At 55.3% G+C, this 19940-nt stretch overlaps 1 protein-coding gene across 1 annotated transcript; it reads right to left on the reverse strand.

The window, feature by feature from the left end:
* Positions 1-7670: 7670 nt before the first annotated feature.
* LOC139003021 (uncharacterized) lies at positions 7671-17969 on the reverse strand. The gene is made up of 6 exons (XM_070404819.1): positions 17869-17969; positions 16231-16321; positions 15068-15238; positions 13144-13251; positions 11704-11820; positions 7671-7874 (listed from the first exon to the last, which is right to left on the reverse strand). The coding sequence occupies exons 1-6, from the start codon at positions 17967-17969 to the stop codon at positions 7671-7673; spliced, it is 792 nt and encodes a 263-aa protein (XP_070260920.1).
* Between the last annotated feature and the right edge of the window lie 1971 nt (positions 17970-19940).

A 19940-nucleotide genomic window follows, 5' to 3' on the forward strand; every position in this document is an offset into this window, starting at 1 on the left:
CCCGGCTGGATCGACTCTGTCACTCTATGCTGTGTGGCCTCAAGTGACTTCCAAGCCATCTCTGGGCCTGTGATTCCTCACTCAATGAGAGGGCTGGACCATCTGGGGGATTTAAAAAAGATTTTTAAAAACCGTTTTTAGTAGTGAAGCTTTTAAACAACACACAATCTTATCCAGAACCTCAGTGTATTCGGAATGGAATCTTTCCTCAACTCCAGCTCCAATAAGCAGGGGACATGTTATCTCTTTAATCTATTACCAATCAGGCTCCTTCCTGAGCTCTTTCTCTAAAACCCCATTAGAAGAGAAAACGTGTAGAGTCCAGCTGCTTTCAAGCTGGGTCCTAGTTAAAGTGTGAGCAGGCCTTTCGGGGGCCACCTCAGAGCTGGGGGTGAACAAGTTCTGTCTGAAATGACTTGGCTTTGTCTCCCTGCACCTGTTTTACCTGGTGTCCAGGCGTCTGGGGGAGGGGTCGGGGGATGGCTGCTATGGCCTCACAGGTTTGGAAAAGAGAGTCTTTGTGCCACACCAGCACAACCAAGGGTGATCCCAAGTCGGGGGCGGGGGGGGGGGGGCGGGTATGTGTGTGTGAAAGGATTAAGGAAAGACAGACAAGAGAATAATAGCTGGGCCTCGGTGGGGCCCTGCTCCCTGATGAGGAGACAGCGCCCACAAGCCGTGTCTTTATTTTATAGCAGATGCCACGAGGCAAAGTAGGGGCGTGATCACGTTGTTTACAGCATTCTCGTGAGTTCCAACCTCACTCAACTACATGCACCTGAACTCTAGCACAAGGCACGTGGGGCTACGTGTTCGGACCATAGATTCAAGCTTACAACCACAGCCGTTGGCTATAATTGTGCTGGGTGGGCCCTGCCCTCCAGCTGGGACTTGCACGTGGCAATGAGAGGACCCTGTCCTTTCATTAGTCCGAGGCTTGAACCTGGCCAAAACACCGTAACCGCGCCCCGTAAGTCTTGTCCTCCAGCAAAGGACACCCCAGCACCCGGGGCTGGGCCCTGGGCCCATGGCCTGGCCTTCCCCACCTCACTCTCTACAGTGTGGCCCCAACCCACCTTTCTCGTCCCCTCTCCCCCTCACTTCCCCAGGTGCCCAGCACATGAGCCTCAGAGGATGGCTTCAAGCGCTCCGAACCTTCCCCTTGCTCTCCCCGCCCTGAGCATTTGCTCTTCCTAAATGCCCACGTCACAGGCTCCACATGTCAGATCCCACCCGGCCTTCAAGGTCTGGCCCCTCCCCCCTGACGCCTGCCCAGATTGCCGAGCTGGTCACGAATTCTTCCGTGTTTCCACCACCCCCTGTCTGTCCTTCTCTGATGCTGACCCCTTGCAACTGTGATTCGGAGCGGGCAGTAGAACATGGTAATTACCAGTATGGGCAGTGTCATGATTCCCATGGCATTTCTCCTTGAGCAAGTCAGACCTCTCTGGGCCTCAGCTTCCTCATCTGTGAAGTGGGGGTATTCATGCCTATCACAGAGGGCAGGTGGGAAGGCTACTTGAGATGACCATGAAAGGCAACTGACACTCAGTGGCCAATACAGTCACACGCGGGTTACACACAGAGAGGGGGAGCGGATGTGATAGAAGGGGTGGGGAACGTTTTCCCTGCCCAGGGCCATTGGATATTTATAGCCTCATTCCAGGGCCATACAAAATTACCACCTTAAGAATGAGCCTGCTGTATGTGGTCAAACATTTCATTAACTCACCCCTGATGCCTTGGCAGGGCCAGACCACATGGTTTCGAGGGCCTCATACTGCCCTGACCTTTCCCGCCCCTGCTGTACTTGGTGTCCGGTAAGTGGGCCTTGTATGGTGGTTATTGGGGCCTGACCCGTGGACATCCTTGTGTGACTAACGCTAAAGGGCGCTGGTAGGGATTTGCTCCCGGCAGGAGGAGCCCCGAGGACTTTAGCATCAGCGTCTGGAAGGAGGTCACCTGCCTTCTTCTTGGATCATGAATGAAGCTCTGCAGGAGGGACCGCAGGCAGCCATCCCCACCGGCAGGAGCTGTTCAGTACAGGCCCATCTTCCTGGCATCTTTACACGGTGCTTTTCTGTGCACTTGGCTTCCCCTGCCTGCAGGCAGGTGCTCTGCAGGGAGACCAGGACCCAGTGCACCCTCCCCTGTGCACAAGTGAACCCTGTGCGCTGGCCACCCCTCCCTTCCCCTCCCATCAGAGCCTGCCACTGTGAGCTGGAAACTCCTTGAGATACAAATTTGTGTGTTGCTTCACTGCTGGGGAAGGTCAGAAAGAACCAGAGCTATTGTTAGCACACACACACACACACACACACACACACACGCACGCCCTCAGGGAGCAGAGCTAGGAACCAGCCCTGAGGCTGGTGGGCTGCCCTGGCTCCCACCCCACAGGGGCAAGGTTGCAAAAGAGGCTTTTATTTTTGAGAAAAGATCTTTCTGGGAAGAACAATGGAACTTGGGGACTGGAGAACAGGGGAGATGGGTCTGGCTGAATAGGAAGAACTTCCTGGAATTGGGGAAGGGGTGAAAGCAGGTGTCCTGGGACAGGGGCACTCCCAGCTCTCTCCTCACTCCCCAGGCACCATAGGACCAGGAGGAAAAAGGCCTGCGCTGCCCCAGGGAAGTCAGCACCTAGCCCCATGGAAGACCCGTTGCCCCTCCCTTCCAGCCACGGGGATGTTTGGGTGAGTGGTTGTCGTGAGCGAGGGAGCGTCCGGAAGGAGTCACTCTCAGGTGTCTTCCCACAATGCCTGGTTTATTAGGGAGACTCCCCCATTAGCCAATCCAGGCACATGCACTTACACACAGAGGGGGAGCCTAGCAGAGCGGGACACTGGTGGCGTCTGTAGGTGGAGAGACAGGCATTGGTCTCAAGCCAGGTGCCTGCAGTGGCGATCGAGTCCAGGGGAGTGGAAGCCCGGCTGGACTCTGAGTGTGACCCGGGGTACAGCCCAGCGCGAGCCTCAGGTGGTCGGAGCTCGAGTTCTTACAGCCCCGGGGTAGGGGGGTGGGGGAGGTCCCACTCAGGTCGGTGCTCAGTGGAGTCCTTATCTGAGAGTCCAGACTTCTGGTTTGGGGCCTTCCGGACCCCTCCTATGGGCGTTCCCGTTGCACCCCATCACCTCAGTCTTGACATAGCACTTGACACGACTGTCGTGGCTGACCATGACTCCACACTGGGTTGCCCACGTTGCCCCAAAAGCCCACGCTGCTCTTGCTGTGTACAGTGGTGCAGTGACAGGACCAAAGATGGCTCATTCGACAGAGACTTATGCACATGGCCGTGTGACGGGCACTGACCGTGCACATCTGTGCACAAAATGACAAACACCGCTGCCCCCACTCAGCTTCTGTCCAGTGAGGACGTAACCTCCAGGGCTCTCCCTGGATCAGCTGCCCAGGGCCTCACACCCCAACAGGGTGAGGGAGGACGGGGAGGGAGCCCCCAGATGATGAAGCTTTAATTTTCCACCAGCCCAGGGAGATGGGACACGCAGTGAGAGGTAATGTTAGCGGGGAAACCAAAAGGAATGCGGTATTTCTTGTACCCTCAGAGAAGGTCCCTCCACATGCCAGGCTGGTCCAGCTTTTCAAATGTGAGACAAGAAAAGCTGGAAGAGAAATCATCTCACAAGGCTCAGCTACACCATGTCACTGCTCACTTTTCGGTGGAAACCAGACCCACAGCCCCTCGAGGGTCCAGGATGGGCCAGTTTCCCAGCCAGCTGCCCATTTGTGGGCTCCTCTGATGACAGTAGCTTGATTTCCCTTTGGGGAACCACACCTGTCCCCTTCTTTCAGTCATGCGGCACCCACCACCAGCTCCAGGGGACTAGCTTCTAGCCACCTCCATAAAACTCAAATAAAAATTTGACCCAGGCCTGGACAATCAGAGCATGGAATCCCCCCTAATTATAGAGATCGGTTAGAATGGACTCAGTAGCCTAGGCCTGGCCAATCAGGAATTTGTTTAAAGGGAGCCACATGACCCAAGGTGATCCAATCAGAATGAACCTGGGACTTGCCCCCGGACCTAGCGGGAAGAGACATTCTCTCTTTTCCTCTGACTTCCAGGCGTGAGAATGAAGCCCACATGCAGAGAGCAGAGGCCAGAGACAAAGGCGGACTGGATTCTGCGGACAACGAGCCCCTGATGAGCCTGTGCCTCACGCTGGAATCCTAGCCTTTCCATGTTAAAATTCAACACATTCTCTTTTTGGCTTAAGCCCAGTTGAGTTGGACTTGCTGCCATTTGGAACCAACTAGCTCTGGCTTTATTAACTTTAAATTTCTTGACCTAGAATTACTGAGCCAAAGGACATAAACATTTTAAGCCTCTTGAGACCTATCAAGTTGCTTTCCAGAGTTTATTCTGCAGAGAGCATCGCAGTGTCCGTGAGCCTAAATTACAAGCAGTAGCGCACTAGCTTAAGCATTTTAGGGGGGAAGAAATGATATGGTTTTTATTTTTAGTGACCTGAAATATGTTTCATGTTTATAGGCCATTTTTACCTATTCTGTGATTTGTTAAATAGGAACAATTGGTGTCAATCTTTTTCTTCGTAAGAGTTTTTAAAATATCAAAAATTGTTCCTTTTTCACCTTTCTCAACATTTCCCCCCAGTTTGTCTTTAAATATTTTGATGTGTTCTGAGGTAGATGTAGTTTTTTAAAAACATTTTTATTAATTTCAGAAAGGAAGGGAGAGAGAAACATCAATGATGAGAATCATTGATCAGCTGCCTCCTGCATACCTCACACTGGGGATCGAACCCGAAACCCAGGCATGTGCCCTGACCAGGAATCAAACTGTAACCTCCTGGTTTAGAGGTTGAGGCTCAACCACGGAGCCAGGCTGGCCGGGCAGTAGATGTATTTTTAATTTTTTTGTGATCAAATTATTTTCAGGTGTCACTCTGTTGCTTTCATGCTTCCAACATCCTTCCCAGCTGAAGACCAGGCTAATGTGGACCAAGTTTTCTCCTTTTTGACATTCCAACACCTAGTATTTCTTGCCTGTGTTTGGAGCTCTGTCTGCATCAGAACCCCCTGGGGCCGTGGTCGGCAAACCGTGGCTCGAGAGCCACATGCGGCTCTTTGGCCCCTTGAGTGTGGCTCTTCCACAAAATACCACGTGTGGGTGCGCACGTACAGTGCAATTGAAACTTCGTGGCCCATGTGCAGAAGTCAGTATTTTGTGGAAGAGCCACACTCAAGGGGCCAAAGAGCTGCATGTGGCTCCCGAGCCGTGGTTTGCTGAGCCGCAGTTTGTCGACCACTGCCCTGGGGGCTTGCTAGATTGTAGATTGATGGCCAGGTCACGGCCACACCAGGTGTCTGCTCTGATCATCCTGCTTCGCAAGGAGTGTGACAAAGCATCTGAACTTGACCTATGAATGCACACCAGGTGCACAGCAGGCAGACGGCAGGGACAGGACGGGGACCAGCTCTCCGCAGAGCCCTGGCAGGCGAAGCTACAAAGCCAGCCAGCCATGCCTGGGCCCATAAGGGGGTGCTATGTCCTGCACCTGGCAGGAGGGCATGCAGGTGAGATGGAGTGGGGGGCGGCCCTCACAGAATGCCAGGTGCACCCCATCATGCAGATGGGGACCCAGAGTCCTGGCAGGGGGGGATGTGCTCCAGGTGGGTCAGACCCCAGCTTAGGCATTTAGGATTGGCCATGACTCTAAGGCAGTGGTTCTCAAAGTGTGGCCCTGGGACCCCCAGCATCGGCATCACCGGGCATCGTGTTAGAAATGCAAATTCTAAGGCCTCCCTAGCCCAGACCTGCTGGGCCAGAAGCCCTTGGGTGGGGCCACGCCCTGTGTAACAAGCCTTCCTGATGCGTGTGCATGTCTGCGAATCACTGACCTAACGTGTGCCCATATAACAGGGAGGTTAATGGGATGCTTCAGGTCTGGAAAGTGGTTGTGGGGAGAGAAAGGGAATTGTGAGCATGAACGTGAGGGGGTCCCTGCCATGGACTGAGCGTTCATGCCTCCCCACTCCCATTCATATGGTGAAATCCTACCCCCCATGTAACTGTGGGGTCTTGGGAGGTGAGTAGGTCGTGAGGGCTCTTCTCTCACGAATGGGATTAGTGCCCTTACAAAGGGGCCGCAGAGAGCTCCCTTCTCTCCACTCCCCCGCGCCCCGCCCCCCGCCCGCCCCACCGGCCGCGATGGGAGGACAGCGAGAGGACAGTCCAGTGAACGGGGCAGTCCTGCCGCTGCCTTCATCTTGGACTCCCAGCCTCCAGAACTGGGAGAAACCAATGTCTGCTGTGAGGCCGCGCGGGCCACGGTCTTCTGTTACAGCGGCAGGATGGACCAGACATCCTCACGTGTGACCTCTGGACCAAAGCCCGAGTTCGCAGCCTGGCCCAGGGCCCACGACGGGTTCCCAGCCCACCTGCTCGGACGTTCCTCCACCCGTAGCCAACCTGGAAGTCCCCACCCTGTGTTTCCTTCACTTCCTTCAGTCCCTGCCCCCCCCCCCCCCCCCCCCGCCCCCAACCTCCTCCTCCTGAAACCTGCCTCCAGCCCGACCGGAGAGGTTCTCTGAGCCCCAAAGGCCCCTGAGATCAGAAACTCAAAAGGATGCTCCCTCCTCACACCCCCTCTGTTTAAACTGCTCTTCAGACCTGACCACACTCGGCCGCCCGTCATGTTTAGCTCCTCTAATGACCTCGGTGGCCAAGTCCTCCCGCCCCCGCCCCCCCCCCCCCCCAGCCTCCCATCCCCCTCCCCCAGCAGCACCTGGAATACAGCAGCCCTCCGCATCTGTGGAGGGAGTAGCAGCATCTTTTCTGAAACGCCCCAGTTCGCCACTCAAGGGATGCTCTTTCAACTGTTACCTACACCAGTTCTCACCGGCAGGCAGACCTCCAGCGGAGAATTCTTTTCACAGCCACGCTGGTTGCTGGGATGAGTTGACCCCAGCGACACAATAAAACCAAATGAGCGCCCTCCGTGCAGACCAAGCTTTTCCAGCCTTGACCTAGAACGTGAATCTGGGGAGGGGCCCCCTGAAACCCTCTCGCCCAATATGACAGGTGGGAAAACCGGCCGGAGAGGGGCTTGGCCGTGCCAAGGCCTCCCGAAGACTAGCACTCCTTTCTGGCCTCTCCGGGACCCTCAGGGGTGGGCAGAAGGCACTGACTTGGAATTCAGATTCTGGGACCAGCAATGAAATGCCCCCCCAATTCAGTACCCCAGTCTACTGTGCTCCCCAGGCTGCTGTGTGCAAGGCGGGCTCTCCTGCATCCTGCAGCCCTGGGTGGCTCTTTACAAGAGTGTCTGTGACTCAGGCATCCCGACAGCCGGGCAGAGCTCCAGGGCCTCAGGTGAACCCACCGGTGACACAGGCAGTCCTGGCTCCTGGCGGCTGGTCTCCAGCCTGGGACTTCCCACCTGGCTGCTGCCTCTGACTCAGGAACCCCCCTCTCTTCCCCATGGTCCCAGGCAGACCTCATCTTGATCCCTGTCAACCCCCCATCACAGAGAACAGCGCCCCCTCCCAGCTGGCCCCAGGACCCCACCCATTCGCTCGCTGCCCCCAGGCTGGCTCCCACCCACTCAAGGGCGCTGGTGGTGAGACAAGGAGGCCAAACAGGTCAGGAGATGGTCGTGATGCTGGCCGGCCGGGTGGCCGTCGGCGGGTCAGCGCAGGTAGGAGCACTCTGAAGGCTCGGTGGTGGGAACGGGGGCCCTTGGGATGATATCTTGCCTCGTCGGACATTTCCTGAAGGGTCTGGGGTGACTTCTGAATCCCTGGTCCTTGTGTCTACCGCCTGTCCAGCACACACTGGGTTCCATGAGCAGTACGATAAATTTCACGGTCTCCATTTTGTCCAATATAAATTTCTAGGAGGAAAAACAAACCTCTCATTCTTTATTCTTGACACCATTCCCCAGGGACCAAAGCACCATTAAAATCTGCCTACATCTCCTTTCGCTTTCACAAGAACCCTAGCAATGGTGTGGTATCAGTGACGATTGGTGAATGAGCAAACCTAGGTTCAGAGAGGTTAAGTGACTGGCCTGAAGCTGCACAGCCCAGTGGTGGCCGAGCTGGAGGACTCAGAGTCCAGATCTTGTGTGGCTTCTTGAAGGTGGTTGCCTGCCTCTTACCACTGCTTCCTCCATAAAACATACCCTGGCTGCCCTCGCCTCCCTCCCTGAGAGACATTCAGTTCTTGGGGACCAGGTAGCCCTTTATCTCCCCCGACCCCCAGCTCTACCTAGCACAAAGCTGAGCACATGCAGGTGTGTGTCTCAAAACTAGGTTGGGTGACTAGTACAGGCGACCCCTGGGACCCCTTGACATTACTTTTTTAGGGGAAGATGGAATGAATATACCGTAACTATTTAGACAAATGTACCCTTCTTCAAAATCACGTCATTCATTTTGCAACCGGAAGGAGTTAAGCCCCAGGGGATGCCAGTTATGTGGCCTTCAACATGGATGGCGCCTCTGAGCGATGCCACAGAGGGGCCCTGCTACTGCCTGTGACGTTCTTAAAAGAAGTGCTTCTCGACTAGGATGCAGGCTTGCTCACCGCTGACTGCTGCTACTGGACAACACCGGGGAAGGGACTTGCCTCTCTGGGTTCCAGAGAAGCGAAGGATCCTGTTTGAATGTCTCCACTGAACCTACCTCAAGTGAGGAAAGCAAGTCCTGAGCTAGGATGAAGCCAGTACTGAAGGTGGCAGACAGGGGAGGGTGGGAAGGCCAGGTCCTGGATGGTGCTACTGGGCCTCTGGTCACACCATGCCTGAAACCCAGCCACCAAACACCTGCTCGAGATGCGAGACATGCCTGTTACAAGAGTCCAACAACCTCACCCAAGAACGCGGTTGTGTGACTCACACCTACGGATTTCAAAGCTTACTACAAAGTTACAGAGTCAAGGCAGGGTGGTACTGGCATAAGGGCAGACAAATGGATCAATGGAATAGAAAGGGGTCCAGAACTAACACTTCTCCTTTTTTTTAAAAAAAAATATTTTATTGATTTTTTACAGAGAGGAAGGGAGAGGGATAGAAACATCGATGAGAGAGAAACATTGATCAGCTGCCTCCTGCACACCCCTACTGGGTATGTGCCCGCAACCAAAGTACATGCCCTTGACCGGAATCGAACCTGCGACCCTTCAGTCTGCAGACCGACGCTCTATCCACTGAGCCAGACAGGCTAGTGCAGGGGTGGGCAAACTTTTTGACTCGAGGGCCACAATGGGTTCTTAAACTGGACCGGAGGGCCGGAACAAAAGCATGGATGGAGTGTTTGTGTGAACTAATATAAATTCAAAGTAAACATCATTACATAAAAGGGTACGGTCTTTTTTTTTTTTTAGTTTTATTCATTTCAAACGGGCCGTAGTTTGCCCACGGCTGGTTAGGGCAACACTTCTCCTTTATGGGCAATTGGTTTTTGGCAAGGGCGAGGAGACAATTCAATGGGGGAAGAATCATTTTTTCAACAAATTGTATCAGGACAAATAAATATCCTTATGCAAAAGAGTGAAATTGGATCCTTATATCATATACAAATTAATTAAAAATGGATAATAAATCTGATAATAGAGCAAAAGCTACAAACTTCTTACAAAAAACTTAGGTATAAATCTTTGTAACTTTGGATTAGGTAGGCAATGTTTTTCTTTCTTCCTTTCTCCCTTTCTTTCTTTCTTTTTTAAGATATGATGCCTAAAGCATAATAACCAAAGAAAAAATAGCTAGATTGGATTCATAAAAATTAACGTTTGTGCTTCAATGGATACTATCGACATGAAAAGACAATCCATAGAATGAGAGAAAATGTTTTCAAATCATATATTGTAGAAGGGACTTGTAGCCAGACGAGGTAAGGAATTCTTACAACTCAACAATAAAGACAAACAATCCAATTTAAAAATGTGCAAAGGATCTGAATAGATATTTCTCCAAAGAAGATATACAAACAGCCAATAACTCCTTATGAAAAGATGCTCAACATTCATCTTAGTCATCCAGAAAATGCAAATCAAAACCACAATGAGATACCACTTCACGTCCCCTAGGATCGCTAAGTTGCAAAAGACAGATAATACCAAGTGCTGCGGAGGAAATGGGGAAAGTGGAAGCTGCATACATGGTCCCTAGGGTTGTAAAATTATGCAGCCACTTTGCAAAACAGTATGGCAGTTCCTCAAACATAGTCACCACATGACTCAAATTCCACTCCTGCGTGTATACCCAAAGTAATTGAAAAGACATGTCCACACGAAAACATGTTCATGAATGTTGATAGCAGCATTATTTATAATAGTAAAAAAAAATGGAAATATCCCAAATGCCCACCAACTGATGAATGGCTAAACCAATTGAGGGTTAGCCAAACAATGGGCTATTTTCAGCCACTTAAAGGAAGGAAGTATTGATTCATGCTCCTGAACGGATGAAACTCGAGGACAGTACGTGAAGTGCAAGAAGCCAGATGCAACATGCATTGTGGGGGGCGATGAAGACGGTCAGGAATTAGATACTAATGACGGTCGGGCAATTCTATACTGAAAACACTGAAGTGGGCGCTTTAAACGGGAAATGTGATGATATCTGAATTACATCACAACAATATTGTGATTAAAAATAAAAAATAAATATATATGCTCTGCTGTCAGTGGAAGCCAATGTGGTCACATGTTCCCTGTCACTGAGCATCAGCGTTATGATGACGGGGGTTTGGGCCTACGGGGCAGTGAGAAGGGACACTGCCCTGGACTTGACTGAGGGTCTTAAGTTTAAATTGAGGTCTCGTCACACAGCTCCCTTACTCACCGAAATGCCCCTCCCAGCATACACGCGTGTAAATGTGGGACCTCATGTGTGTGCACTTTGGTGTGTGTGTTTGCAGGTGTCAGTGTGTGTTTCGTGTGTATGTTAGGTGTGCAGAGAGCACCTGTGAATGTCTGTATGAGTGTGTACACGGCGTGTGTGTGTGTGAGTGTGTGAGTGTGTGTGTGTGAGTGTGTGTGTGTGTGGTGTGTGTGTGAGTGTGTGGTGTGTGTGGTGTGTGTGTGAGTGTGTGTGTGTGTGGTGTGTGTGTGAGTGTGTGGTGTGTGTGGTGTGTGTGTGTGTGTGAGTGTGTGTGTGTGTGGTGTGTGTGAGTGTGTGTGTGAGTGTGTGTGTGAGTGTGTGTGAGTGTGTGAGTGTGTGTGTGTGGTGTGTGTGTGTGTGTGTGTGTATGCGTGTGTGTGTGAGTGTGTGTGTGGTGTGTGTGTGTGAGCGTGTGTGTGTGTGTGTGAGTGTGTGTGTGAGTGTGTGTGTGTGTGTGTGTGGTGTGTGTGTGAGCGTGTGTGTGTGTGTGTGTGGTGTGTGTGTGTGAGCGTGTGTGTGAGTGTGTGTGTGTGTGTGTGGTGTGTGTGTGTGAGCGTGTGTGTGAGTGTGTGTGTGTGTGTGTGTGTGTGTGGTGTGCCGGCAGGCGGGGGGGCTTCACATAAAGGCCAGCAGGGCAGGAGTTCCTTGACACCCACCTCTGACCTTGCACCTCTTAGGTGCTCGTCATAATTTTGTTGAGAGACGAATGGAGACCCTGAGACCTCATGGGCACCAGGAGCCCATGCAGCCGTGGAGGGAGGGGCTAATGGGGGGCTAACCAAATGTACCCCGAATCGGCTGAGGTTGGGCCAGCCTGGGAAGCATGGAGTCTCACCTGAATCAGGTCGAGCTTGGAGAAGAGGCCCATGCTCTTGGGCTCCACACAGTCAGAGGAGCAGCACTGCTGGGCCATGTTGTCGATGGCCATTTGCATATAGTTGAGCAGCTGGCTCTGCAGAGGAGCAGGAAGAGGAGGGGGACGCAGCGGCTCAGCCCTTTCCCAGAATCCCCTGGCCCCCTGGCCCCCTGGCCCCCTGGCCCCCTGCCCCCTGGCCCTCTGGCCCCCTGACTCCCTGACCCCCTGGCCCCCTGCCCCCTGCCCCCTGGCCCCCTGGCCCCCTGCCCCCTGGCCCCCTGGCCCCCTGGCCCCCTGGCCCCCTGCCCCCTGGCCCCAGCTCTCTCAGGTCAGAGAAGCGATCGGGGGCCAGGAGCCACCTGCTCATCCTGGTCTGTGCCCCACTCCCCAAAGGCTTTATCCAGTCCCTCCCGCCCGCAGGGTCTGAGGGTCCTCCCGGTTGGAGATGTCGGTGGTCCACACCTGGGGCAGGGGCTGGGCAGGGGCCTGGAGGCACCCAGCGCTCCTCACTCCGGGCAGCGCCTGCGTCCTGGACTTCAGGCCTCCGGGGTGGCGATCAGCTGCGGCAGCCTTGCTTCCCACCTTAAAAAGACCCAGAAGGGGCTCTTACCTGTGCCAGCCTACTCCCTCTCCAAGCTCCTTGGTTGGAGGCCAGCAGCCCACAGACCCCAACTTTCATGTCTTCCAAATTAGGGTCCTACGGGGCCTGGGAAGGTCCTACTTCCGATGACCACACCCTGCCCAGGAGGAGTGTGCCCAGAGCAGCCCTGTGCCCCAGGCCTCAATCCCTGTGCCCTTCCAGCAGCCCAGCCCCTGAGGCTGGGAGGCCACAGTTCTGAGCATTTTTCGTGGGTGAGGACTGGGGGCGGGGGTCAGGAATTCACATTCCGAAGGCCAATAAGAAGCAGCTCAACAGCCTAAGCTCAGAAGTCCTGGCCCTGGTCATGAACTTCGACCATGACTTGCTCTCCTGAGCACCACTTTTCTCATCTGTGAAATGGGTATGGGTAAAACCAAGCAATAGTTCGGAGTGCCTATTCTGGGTCAGGCCTTGGGCTAAGCCCTCCCTGGTAATGATCAAAGATAGTGCACAGCAACCACTCATTTCCATGTCATTATTATTCATCACAGGCATGACAGAAGGACTGATCAAGCAGCCAGCATATGCCGGGCCCTGGGCCTGGGCCGGGGATCCCAGCTCCGGTTCTTGGTAGAGCTGGGTCTGTGGCTGCAGTTTTTCCCGCTGGTAAAGTGACATATGCCCCATCTTAAAGAAGCCTTTCGAAAGCTAGCAGTCACCATGGTGCAAGTGGGTAAGTGGTGTGTGTGTGTGTGTGTGTGTGTGTGTGTGTGTGTTGGGGGTGAGGAGACAGCAGCCTTCGCCCCTGCCCTGCCCCTGGGCCAGCAGACTGGACTCACATTATGGCTGCCCGTGTCTTTCTGGAAGGCGACACCATGTCCCGACTGCCACTGCTCCTGCCTGCGGTGACACCTCTTCTGCAGCTGGCACAGCCGGATCTTGAGGGTCTGTGGGCAGAAGGGCTGGGTCACTTCGGGGCAGCGAGCCCGCCCAGGCCCGAGAAGCCCACTGCCCAGGGCGGTCTGAGTGATGATGGGGTGGGAGGGGGGGCCACTGAAAGCACCAGGAGATGCCGCAGAGGCCACGTCCAGGCCGCCTGGGGACAGAATCCCCACTCAGCCCCCAGAACCCCGTTTTCCCCGTCAGACCCAGAGCCATTGGTCTGTGCCCTCCTGGCCTCGAGGGGCTGCTGGGAGGACAGTGGGGAGCCAGGCTGCGGCCACCGCGCCGTGCTGAGCACAGTCCCGCCTCCAGGCCCCGTTGAGTTTGGAGGACACAGGACCTCGCAGTGTCCTCACTTCTCACCTAGAAAATGGGAAGGACAGCATGACGGCAACTAAGGTGTTAAACTCAAGAGGGCATTAAAAAACCCTCAGCAAACAAACAGGATAAATATTTTAATGCAATTAAAAAAAAATCAAAGATGCCCTGGCTGGTTTGGCTCAGTGGATAGAGCGTTGGCCTGCGGACTGAAGGGTCCCAGGTTCGATTCCAGTCAAGGGCACATGCCTGGGTTGTGGGCTTGATCCCCAGTGGGGCGTGCAGGAGGCAGCTGATCCATGACTCTCTCTCATCATGGATGTTTCTCTCTCTCCCCCTCTTCCTTCCTCTCTGAAATCAATAAAAATATATTTTAAAAAAATCAAAGTTAATGCAAAAAAGTTCATGATGAACAAAATATTACCATTTTTTAAAAAGATGGGAGCCAACCCTGCAGTAACACCCTGCAGTGCTGGGTTCCCTCTCACTCACCTGCCCTTGCTCAGCCCTTGGGACAGAGCACCTGCCTGGAGGTGCTGGGTGAGATTAAAGGAGATAAAGCATGTAAAACGCTGATTGTGGTGACGCCACCCATAAAGGGCCCTGGTTCTCCAAAGGAAGGAAGGAAGGTGCAAAGTGGTGTAGGTGTTCAGTGCTGCCACCAGGGGGAGGACTCGCTGCAAACGTCACCAATGGTCCTTTGCAAGAGGCAGTCAACCTGTCAGCCTTCCTCTCCGTCTGGTGTCCCCTTCCCCTCCCTGGCTGCAGCCGCCTTTGATCGGGCAGTTCCTGCTGCCTGGAATGCCCATCCTTCCTGGCGGAAGTTCTGTTTATTGCAAGACTAACCAAGAAGAACGCACAGAGAGAGGACTTCTTGGGGGCACTTCCTTTGAGACAGGTTGAGTTTGGTGTCTCTCAACAACCTAGTGCTGTGGTCGGCAAACCGCGGCTCACGAGCCACATGCGGCTCTTTGGCCCCTTCAGTGTGGCTCTTCCACAAAATACCACGTGCGGGCGTGCACGTACAGCGCAATTGAAACTTCGTGGCCCATGCGCAGAAGTCGGTATTTTGTGGAAGAGCCACACTGAAGGGGCCAAAGAGCCGCATGTGGCTTGCGAGCTGCGGTTTGCCGAGCCGCAGTTTGCCGACCACTGAAGTGGCTAAGTTGCATGGCCCCCACTTGACAGATGAAGGAACTGAGGCTCAGTGTGGGTGCAGACTTGCCCAGGGTCACGCATCTAGAAAGGCTGAGCTGGGATTTGAACCCCAGGCTGTCTGAGTCCAGAACTTGTGGCTTTTCTACCACAAAGAGCACCTTGGGAGCATAAGCCGAGCCTCAGGAGAAACCCCAAGCCAGCCAGCGGAAGGGCAGAGGAAGGGATACAGAGCAGGTCTCTGGAGTGACAGCCCCACCCCTGCTTCCGGGGTGGGGAGGGAAGGGGGCCCTAGGACCCCCGCTCTCTGGGCCAGTGGGGACGGGCCAGGCTGCAGGCAGCTGTTACCGGAATAAGAGCTCGATGGCTTTCCTCCAGGGACTCCAGGCTCTGGTGGACGGCCTGGCTCATCTTGGAGAAGGCCGCCAGGTGCTGCTGGATGTCCTGGCTGACGGTGAAGAGCTTCCCATAATGCTCCACCAGGGCCTCCACCAGGGCCTCCTCCTGGGCCTCCTCCGTCTCCTGCCCTTCATTGTAACCTATGGAGACAGTGCTGTGCGGGGTGGGTGGGCAGGAGAGCTGGCCCTCACCCGCCCCTTCAGTGGGCGATGCCAATAAGGTAGATGGGGCTTCTGCTGCCGCCCCAGAACTCCAGCTGGGCTCAATCCCCAATAGGGGGCCTGCAGGAGGCAGCCAATCCATGACTCTCATCATTGATGTTTCTCTCTCTCTCTCTCTCTCTCTCTCCCTCTCCCTTCTTCTCTGAAAAAAATAAAAATAAAAACAAAAACGTGTTTGTCTTCCCTTGCCTTTCCTAACAAGTTTTCAGCACCGTAACAGTGGATTTTGGTATAAATCAGGATAAAACAAAACAAGATACAAAAACCCATTCAGCTGTCTGCGTAATTTTAGTTGATAATAGCAAAACACAAACACAAACCAAAGACAAACAAAAGACTAGGAACAGTAGCTCACGTTGACTGGGTGCTAGCTAAATGCCGGGCCCCGGGGACATGCTTAGAAAAGAGGTGTTCCTCTAGTCCACACAACTGCTGCTGTTCCCATCGGACAGGTTCCGAAACCAAGACCTTGAGAGCTTACCACCGGCCACATGGTCGGTGCTGGCAGGCCTGGGCCCTCAGGCAGGCTGGCTCCGCACCCGGGCCCTCCTCAAACACCGGGGCATCGGTCTCCATGGATCACTCTCCCGAGATGAGCTAGACGTGCAGCGGTTCTCAACCTGTGGGTCGCGACCCCTTTGGCGGTCGAATGACCCTTTCACAGGGGTCGCCTGAGACCCTCCTGCATATCAGATATTTACATGACGATTCATAACAGTAGCAACATTACCGTTATGAAGTAGCAACGAAAATAATTCTATGGTTGGGTCACAACATGAGGAGCTGTATTTCAAGGGCCGAAGGTTGAGAACCACTGAGCTAGAGGCTCAGTGAGGCCACACACTGTGCTCCACTCCTGAGCCTAGGAAGTGGCCACACACAGGAAGCTACATACGTACCCTTGGGGATTTTCTCAAGGACCTTAATGAGATAGTCTTCAAAAAGCTTGTACTTCTCCACCTTTCTCTTCAGCTTCCTCTGCCTGTGGGGACATTGCAGGGACGGTGTGAGCCAGACAGGAGGCTGTGGTTGGGAGGCTCGCAGATCCTGACCCCTTGCAGGGCCACCCTCTGTGGTCCCCTGCTCAGAGCACTCCCCCCGTCCCCCATCAGTGGGCCACTAACTTCAGTCTGTCCACTCCATTTTACTGCTGGGCCAACCGAGCCACAAAGAGGTCAGAGAGACGCCTGAGGTAGGTGAGGTAGGGCCCCGGGGAGCGAAGCCAGGATATTCCGGCTTGGGGGTATACGGTGCCTCTCCGGGAGGCTGAGCAGGTGCTGGGTGGCTTAAGCCCCTATGAGCCGGAGACCTGGCAGGTGTTATACCTGTCTGTGCCCACCTGCAATGGGGTCGTGAGAGACCCTCCCCCACAGGCTGGCCGGGACTGTGCCTGGGGATCCTAGCACCTCATAAGCACCCAGTCTGAGGTCAGGAACCCAGCACCCCCTGGAGGGGAGAGGGACACACGCTGCCGCCCAGCTGTGTCTGACTCTCAGGGGATCCCGAAGCAAGATGAGTCTCCACTCTGGGCCTAGTCAAGGTCAACAGTCAAGGGCAGAGGGCAGAGGGCAGAGTAGGGCCTGCCCGGCCAGCGGGCTGAGCCGACGGGGGGCGGGGGGAGTATCTCTGAGTGACAGTAGAGTGATCCATGGCAGGCCTCTCTGCCTCTCAGGCCCCATGTTCTCATCCACACAGTCCTAGAAAATGCAGGAAAAATTTGTCTTTTCCTGCAACTAGCACGCGGGGCCCTATGAGCCACGGTGCTAAACCTCCTGGGGCCGGGAAGCCCTTCTAGAACCTGATGAAGGGGTTGGACCTTTCTTCCCTAAAAATTGCTCAGACACAGCCATTTGCCTCTAATCCAGGCCTTTGTGGGCGGCCTGAAATCCAAGGGCCCCCTGGGAGGCGAGGGCCCAGGGTCTCCACTCAGAGCCAGGCGGCAACCTCGCAGGCTGATTTTAGAGGGGCTGGGCCAACAGGTGCACAGGATGGCACCCATAGCCCTGCCTCCATGATGGGGACCCTGCCTCCGTGATGGGGGCCCTGCCTCCGTGATGGGGGCCCTGCCTCCATGATGGGGGTCCTGCCTCCGTGATGGGGGCCCTGCCTCCGTGATGGGGGTCCCTGCCTCCGTGATGGGGATCCTGCCTCCGTGATGGGGGCCCTGCCTCCGTGATGGGGATCCTGCCTCCGTGATGGGGGTCCCTGCCTCCGTGATGGGGATCCTGCCTCCGTGATGGGGGACCCTGCCTCCGTGATGGGGGACTCTGCCTCCATGATGGGGATCCTGCCTCCATGATGGGGGACCCTGCCTGTGGAGGGCTGAGACTTTTCCAAGGTCTCAGGTCAAAGGATGTAGCCAACTCCTCCACCCCCCTCGCCTCAGCTGCCCCTCCCCTTTACTTCCAGGCCTCACTCTGCTCCTCCATTTTCTGGCCTGGCATTTTAGCTCAGTCCCAGCCACTCAGCCCACGGCAGGCGGCTCTGGGGATGAGGTTGGGGGCCTGGCGGGGCCTGGAAAACTCATACTTGGCCTGGAGCTGGCAGAGTTCCTGTAACAGCACCTGCAGGTATCTGTCCTTGTCGTCATGGCCAGTACTGCTCGGGCCGGACGCCTGGCCCGTGTCCATGGCCCCTGGCATTGCCCCTCACCACGCCAGGCCGCTCTGGAGGACGAGGGTCATGGGGGCCAGGCAGGAAGGTGATGGCCACACGCAGGGCAGCAGCCTTGGTCTCTGGTGGTCCCGACAGTCCTCGGTGGCCAGGATACACTCCCACTTCACAGAAAGGGAAACAGGCTCAGAGGGGGTCAGGTGACCAGCTCAAGGACACACAGTAGGACTGGATTTGGACTCGGGGTTCATTACATCCAAAATCTGGGGTCTTGGAGCTGCACCCCAGCTCTGGAAGGACCAAACGTGCCGTTCTGTAGCAGCCTATGGCCCTGTCACCCCATAACTGGGTGGCCCCATCACCACCAGGTCCTGAGGGCACCAACATGCCAGACTCCCAACAGGTGCTGGTTTCCGTGGCACGAGGATGGCCAGGGTCAGAGCTGGGCTGGCTCAGCAGCTGCCCCAGAGGGAGAGGCGCTTTTGTCGTCTCTCTCCCGGCCCATCCCTCCGCCCAGGCACGCACTCAGCCGACACCACAAACTCGGAGCTTACACAGAGCTGACCGAGTTGGAGTGGAGACAGACCATTGAATAAGCTTGTGGTTGGCTGGGAAGCTGGTCTAGTTACCAGGGAGCTTCCACCCGCCTTGCAAAGAGTTCCTGGGCCCCTCGCCTAAGTCTGGCCCCCAGTTATGACCAAAAGGAGAAGAAAGTCTCCCAGGGGCGCCATGCATTGGGTGCCTCCTGGCCCAGCCCCCGCACAGGGGAGGGGCCTGGAGAGGAGGTGAGGGGCCACAGGCTCAGCGTCTCCACCCTCAGATCAGACATGCGTACCTGAGCTCGGGAGGAGGAAGCGGCCTTGCTGACTCACCATCCAGGAGCACAAGCCACAGCCGGCCGTGACGTCACAATGCTGCCTTCTGTCCTGTGACCTGCCTGTTGCAGGTCCGCCCATGGGCTGTGACATCACAATGCTGCCTTCTGTCCTGTGACCTGCCTATTGCAGATCTGCCCGTGGGCCATGACGTCACACTGCTGCCTTCTGTGCTGTGACCTGCCTGTTGCAGATCCACCCGTGGACCGTCCTGTCACAATGGGGACACCAGGTTTCCCAGAGCAATTCTGAGCCTTGGGCTGGAGAAGGAGAAAGGGATGCTGAGCTCAGCACACGGAGGCTCAGATGAGCCAGGCGAGGAGGCAGCGGCAGCTGGAGGGTTTCTGCTGAGGGCGTGGCCTGGTCAGCCTGGCTGCAGAGGGTGCGCCCGCTCAGGGTGGACACGAGGCAGGCGGCCCGCGGTGGCGGTGGCTGACCTCTGTGGGCACAGTGCTGAGCACCTTCCCGCAGGGCTCACCCTAATGCAACACACCACCTGGCAGAGCCCTCACTTCACAGGTGGGGAGACTGAGGCCCCTGAGGTTCAGTAACGCACAAATTATTGATTTCAGAGAGGAAGGGAGAGGGAGAGAAGGATAGGAACATCAATAATGAGAGAGAATCATTGATTGGCTGCCTCCTGCCGATCGAGCCCACAACATGGGCATGTGCCCTGACCAGAAATCGAACCGTGACCTCCTGGTTCATAGGTTGATGCTCAACCACTGAGCCCTGCGGCCGGGCACTGAGCTGAGATGTTAACCCTTCTGTCGGAACTCCAGGACCCCCTGGGAGGTGGAGTTGCAGGGCCCTAAACCGCTTGACACGGCGCCACCGCAGGCAGGGGGTGTAGGGATGGTGGAGCGATCTGCTTCCCAGGAAGGACTGTATCTCTGGCCCGAGGTGTCCTGGGCAGTGTCCAGGGCGCAGGGGACAAGGCTGGGAGAGGGACTGCGGCTGCTCCTGTGAGAGTTCTCCCTGTCAGGCCCTAAGGAGCGACTGTCCAATGACCAGGGATTGACACGGATCATGGGTTCACCCTGCCTGGCCCTTTGCCTGAAGTCGCCCATGTACTTCTCCAAACAATCTTCAAGGTGGTGGACGCCCTGCTCC

This window comes from Myotis yumanensis, unplaced genomic scaffold, assembly GCF_028538775.1.
Source record: "Myotis yumanensis isolate MYYU_CA2020_CCGP unplaced genomic scaffold, mMyoYum1.0.hap1 SCAF_1, whole genome shotgun sequence".
NCBI lineage: Eukaryota > Metazoa > Chordata > Mammalia > Chiroptera > Vespertilionidae > Myotis > Myotis yumanensis.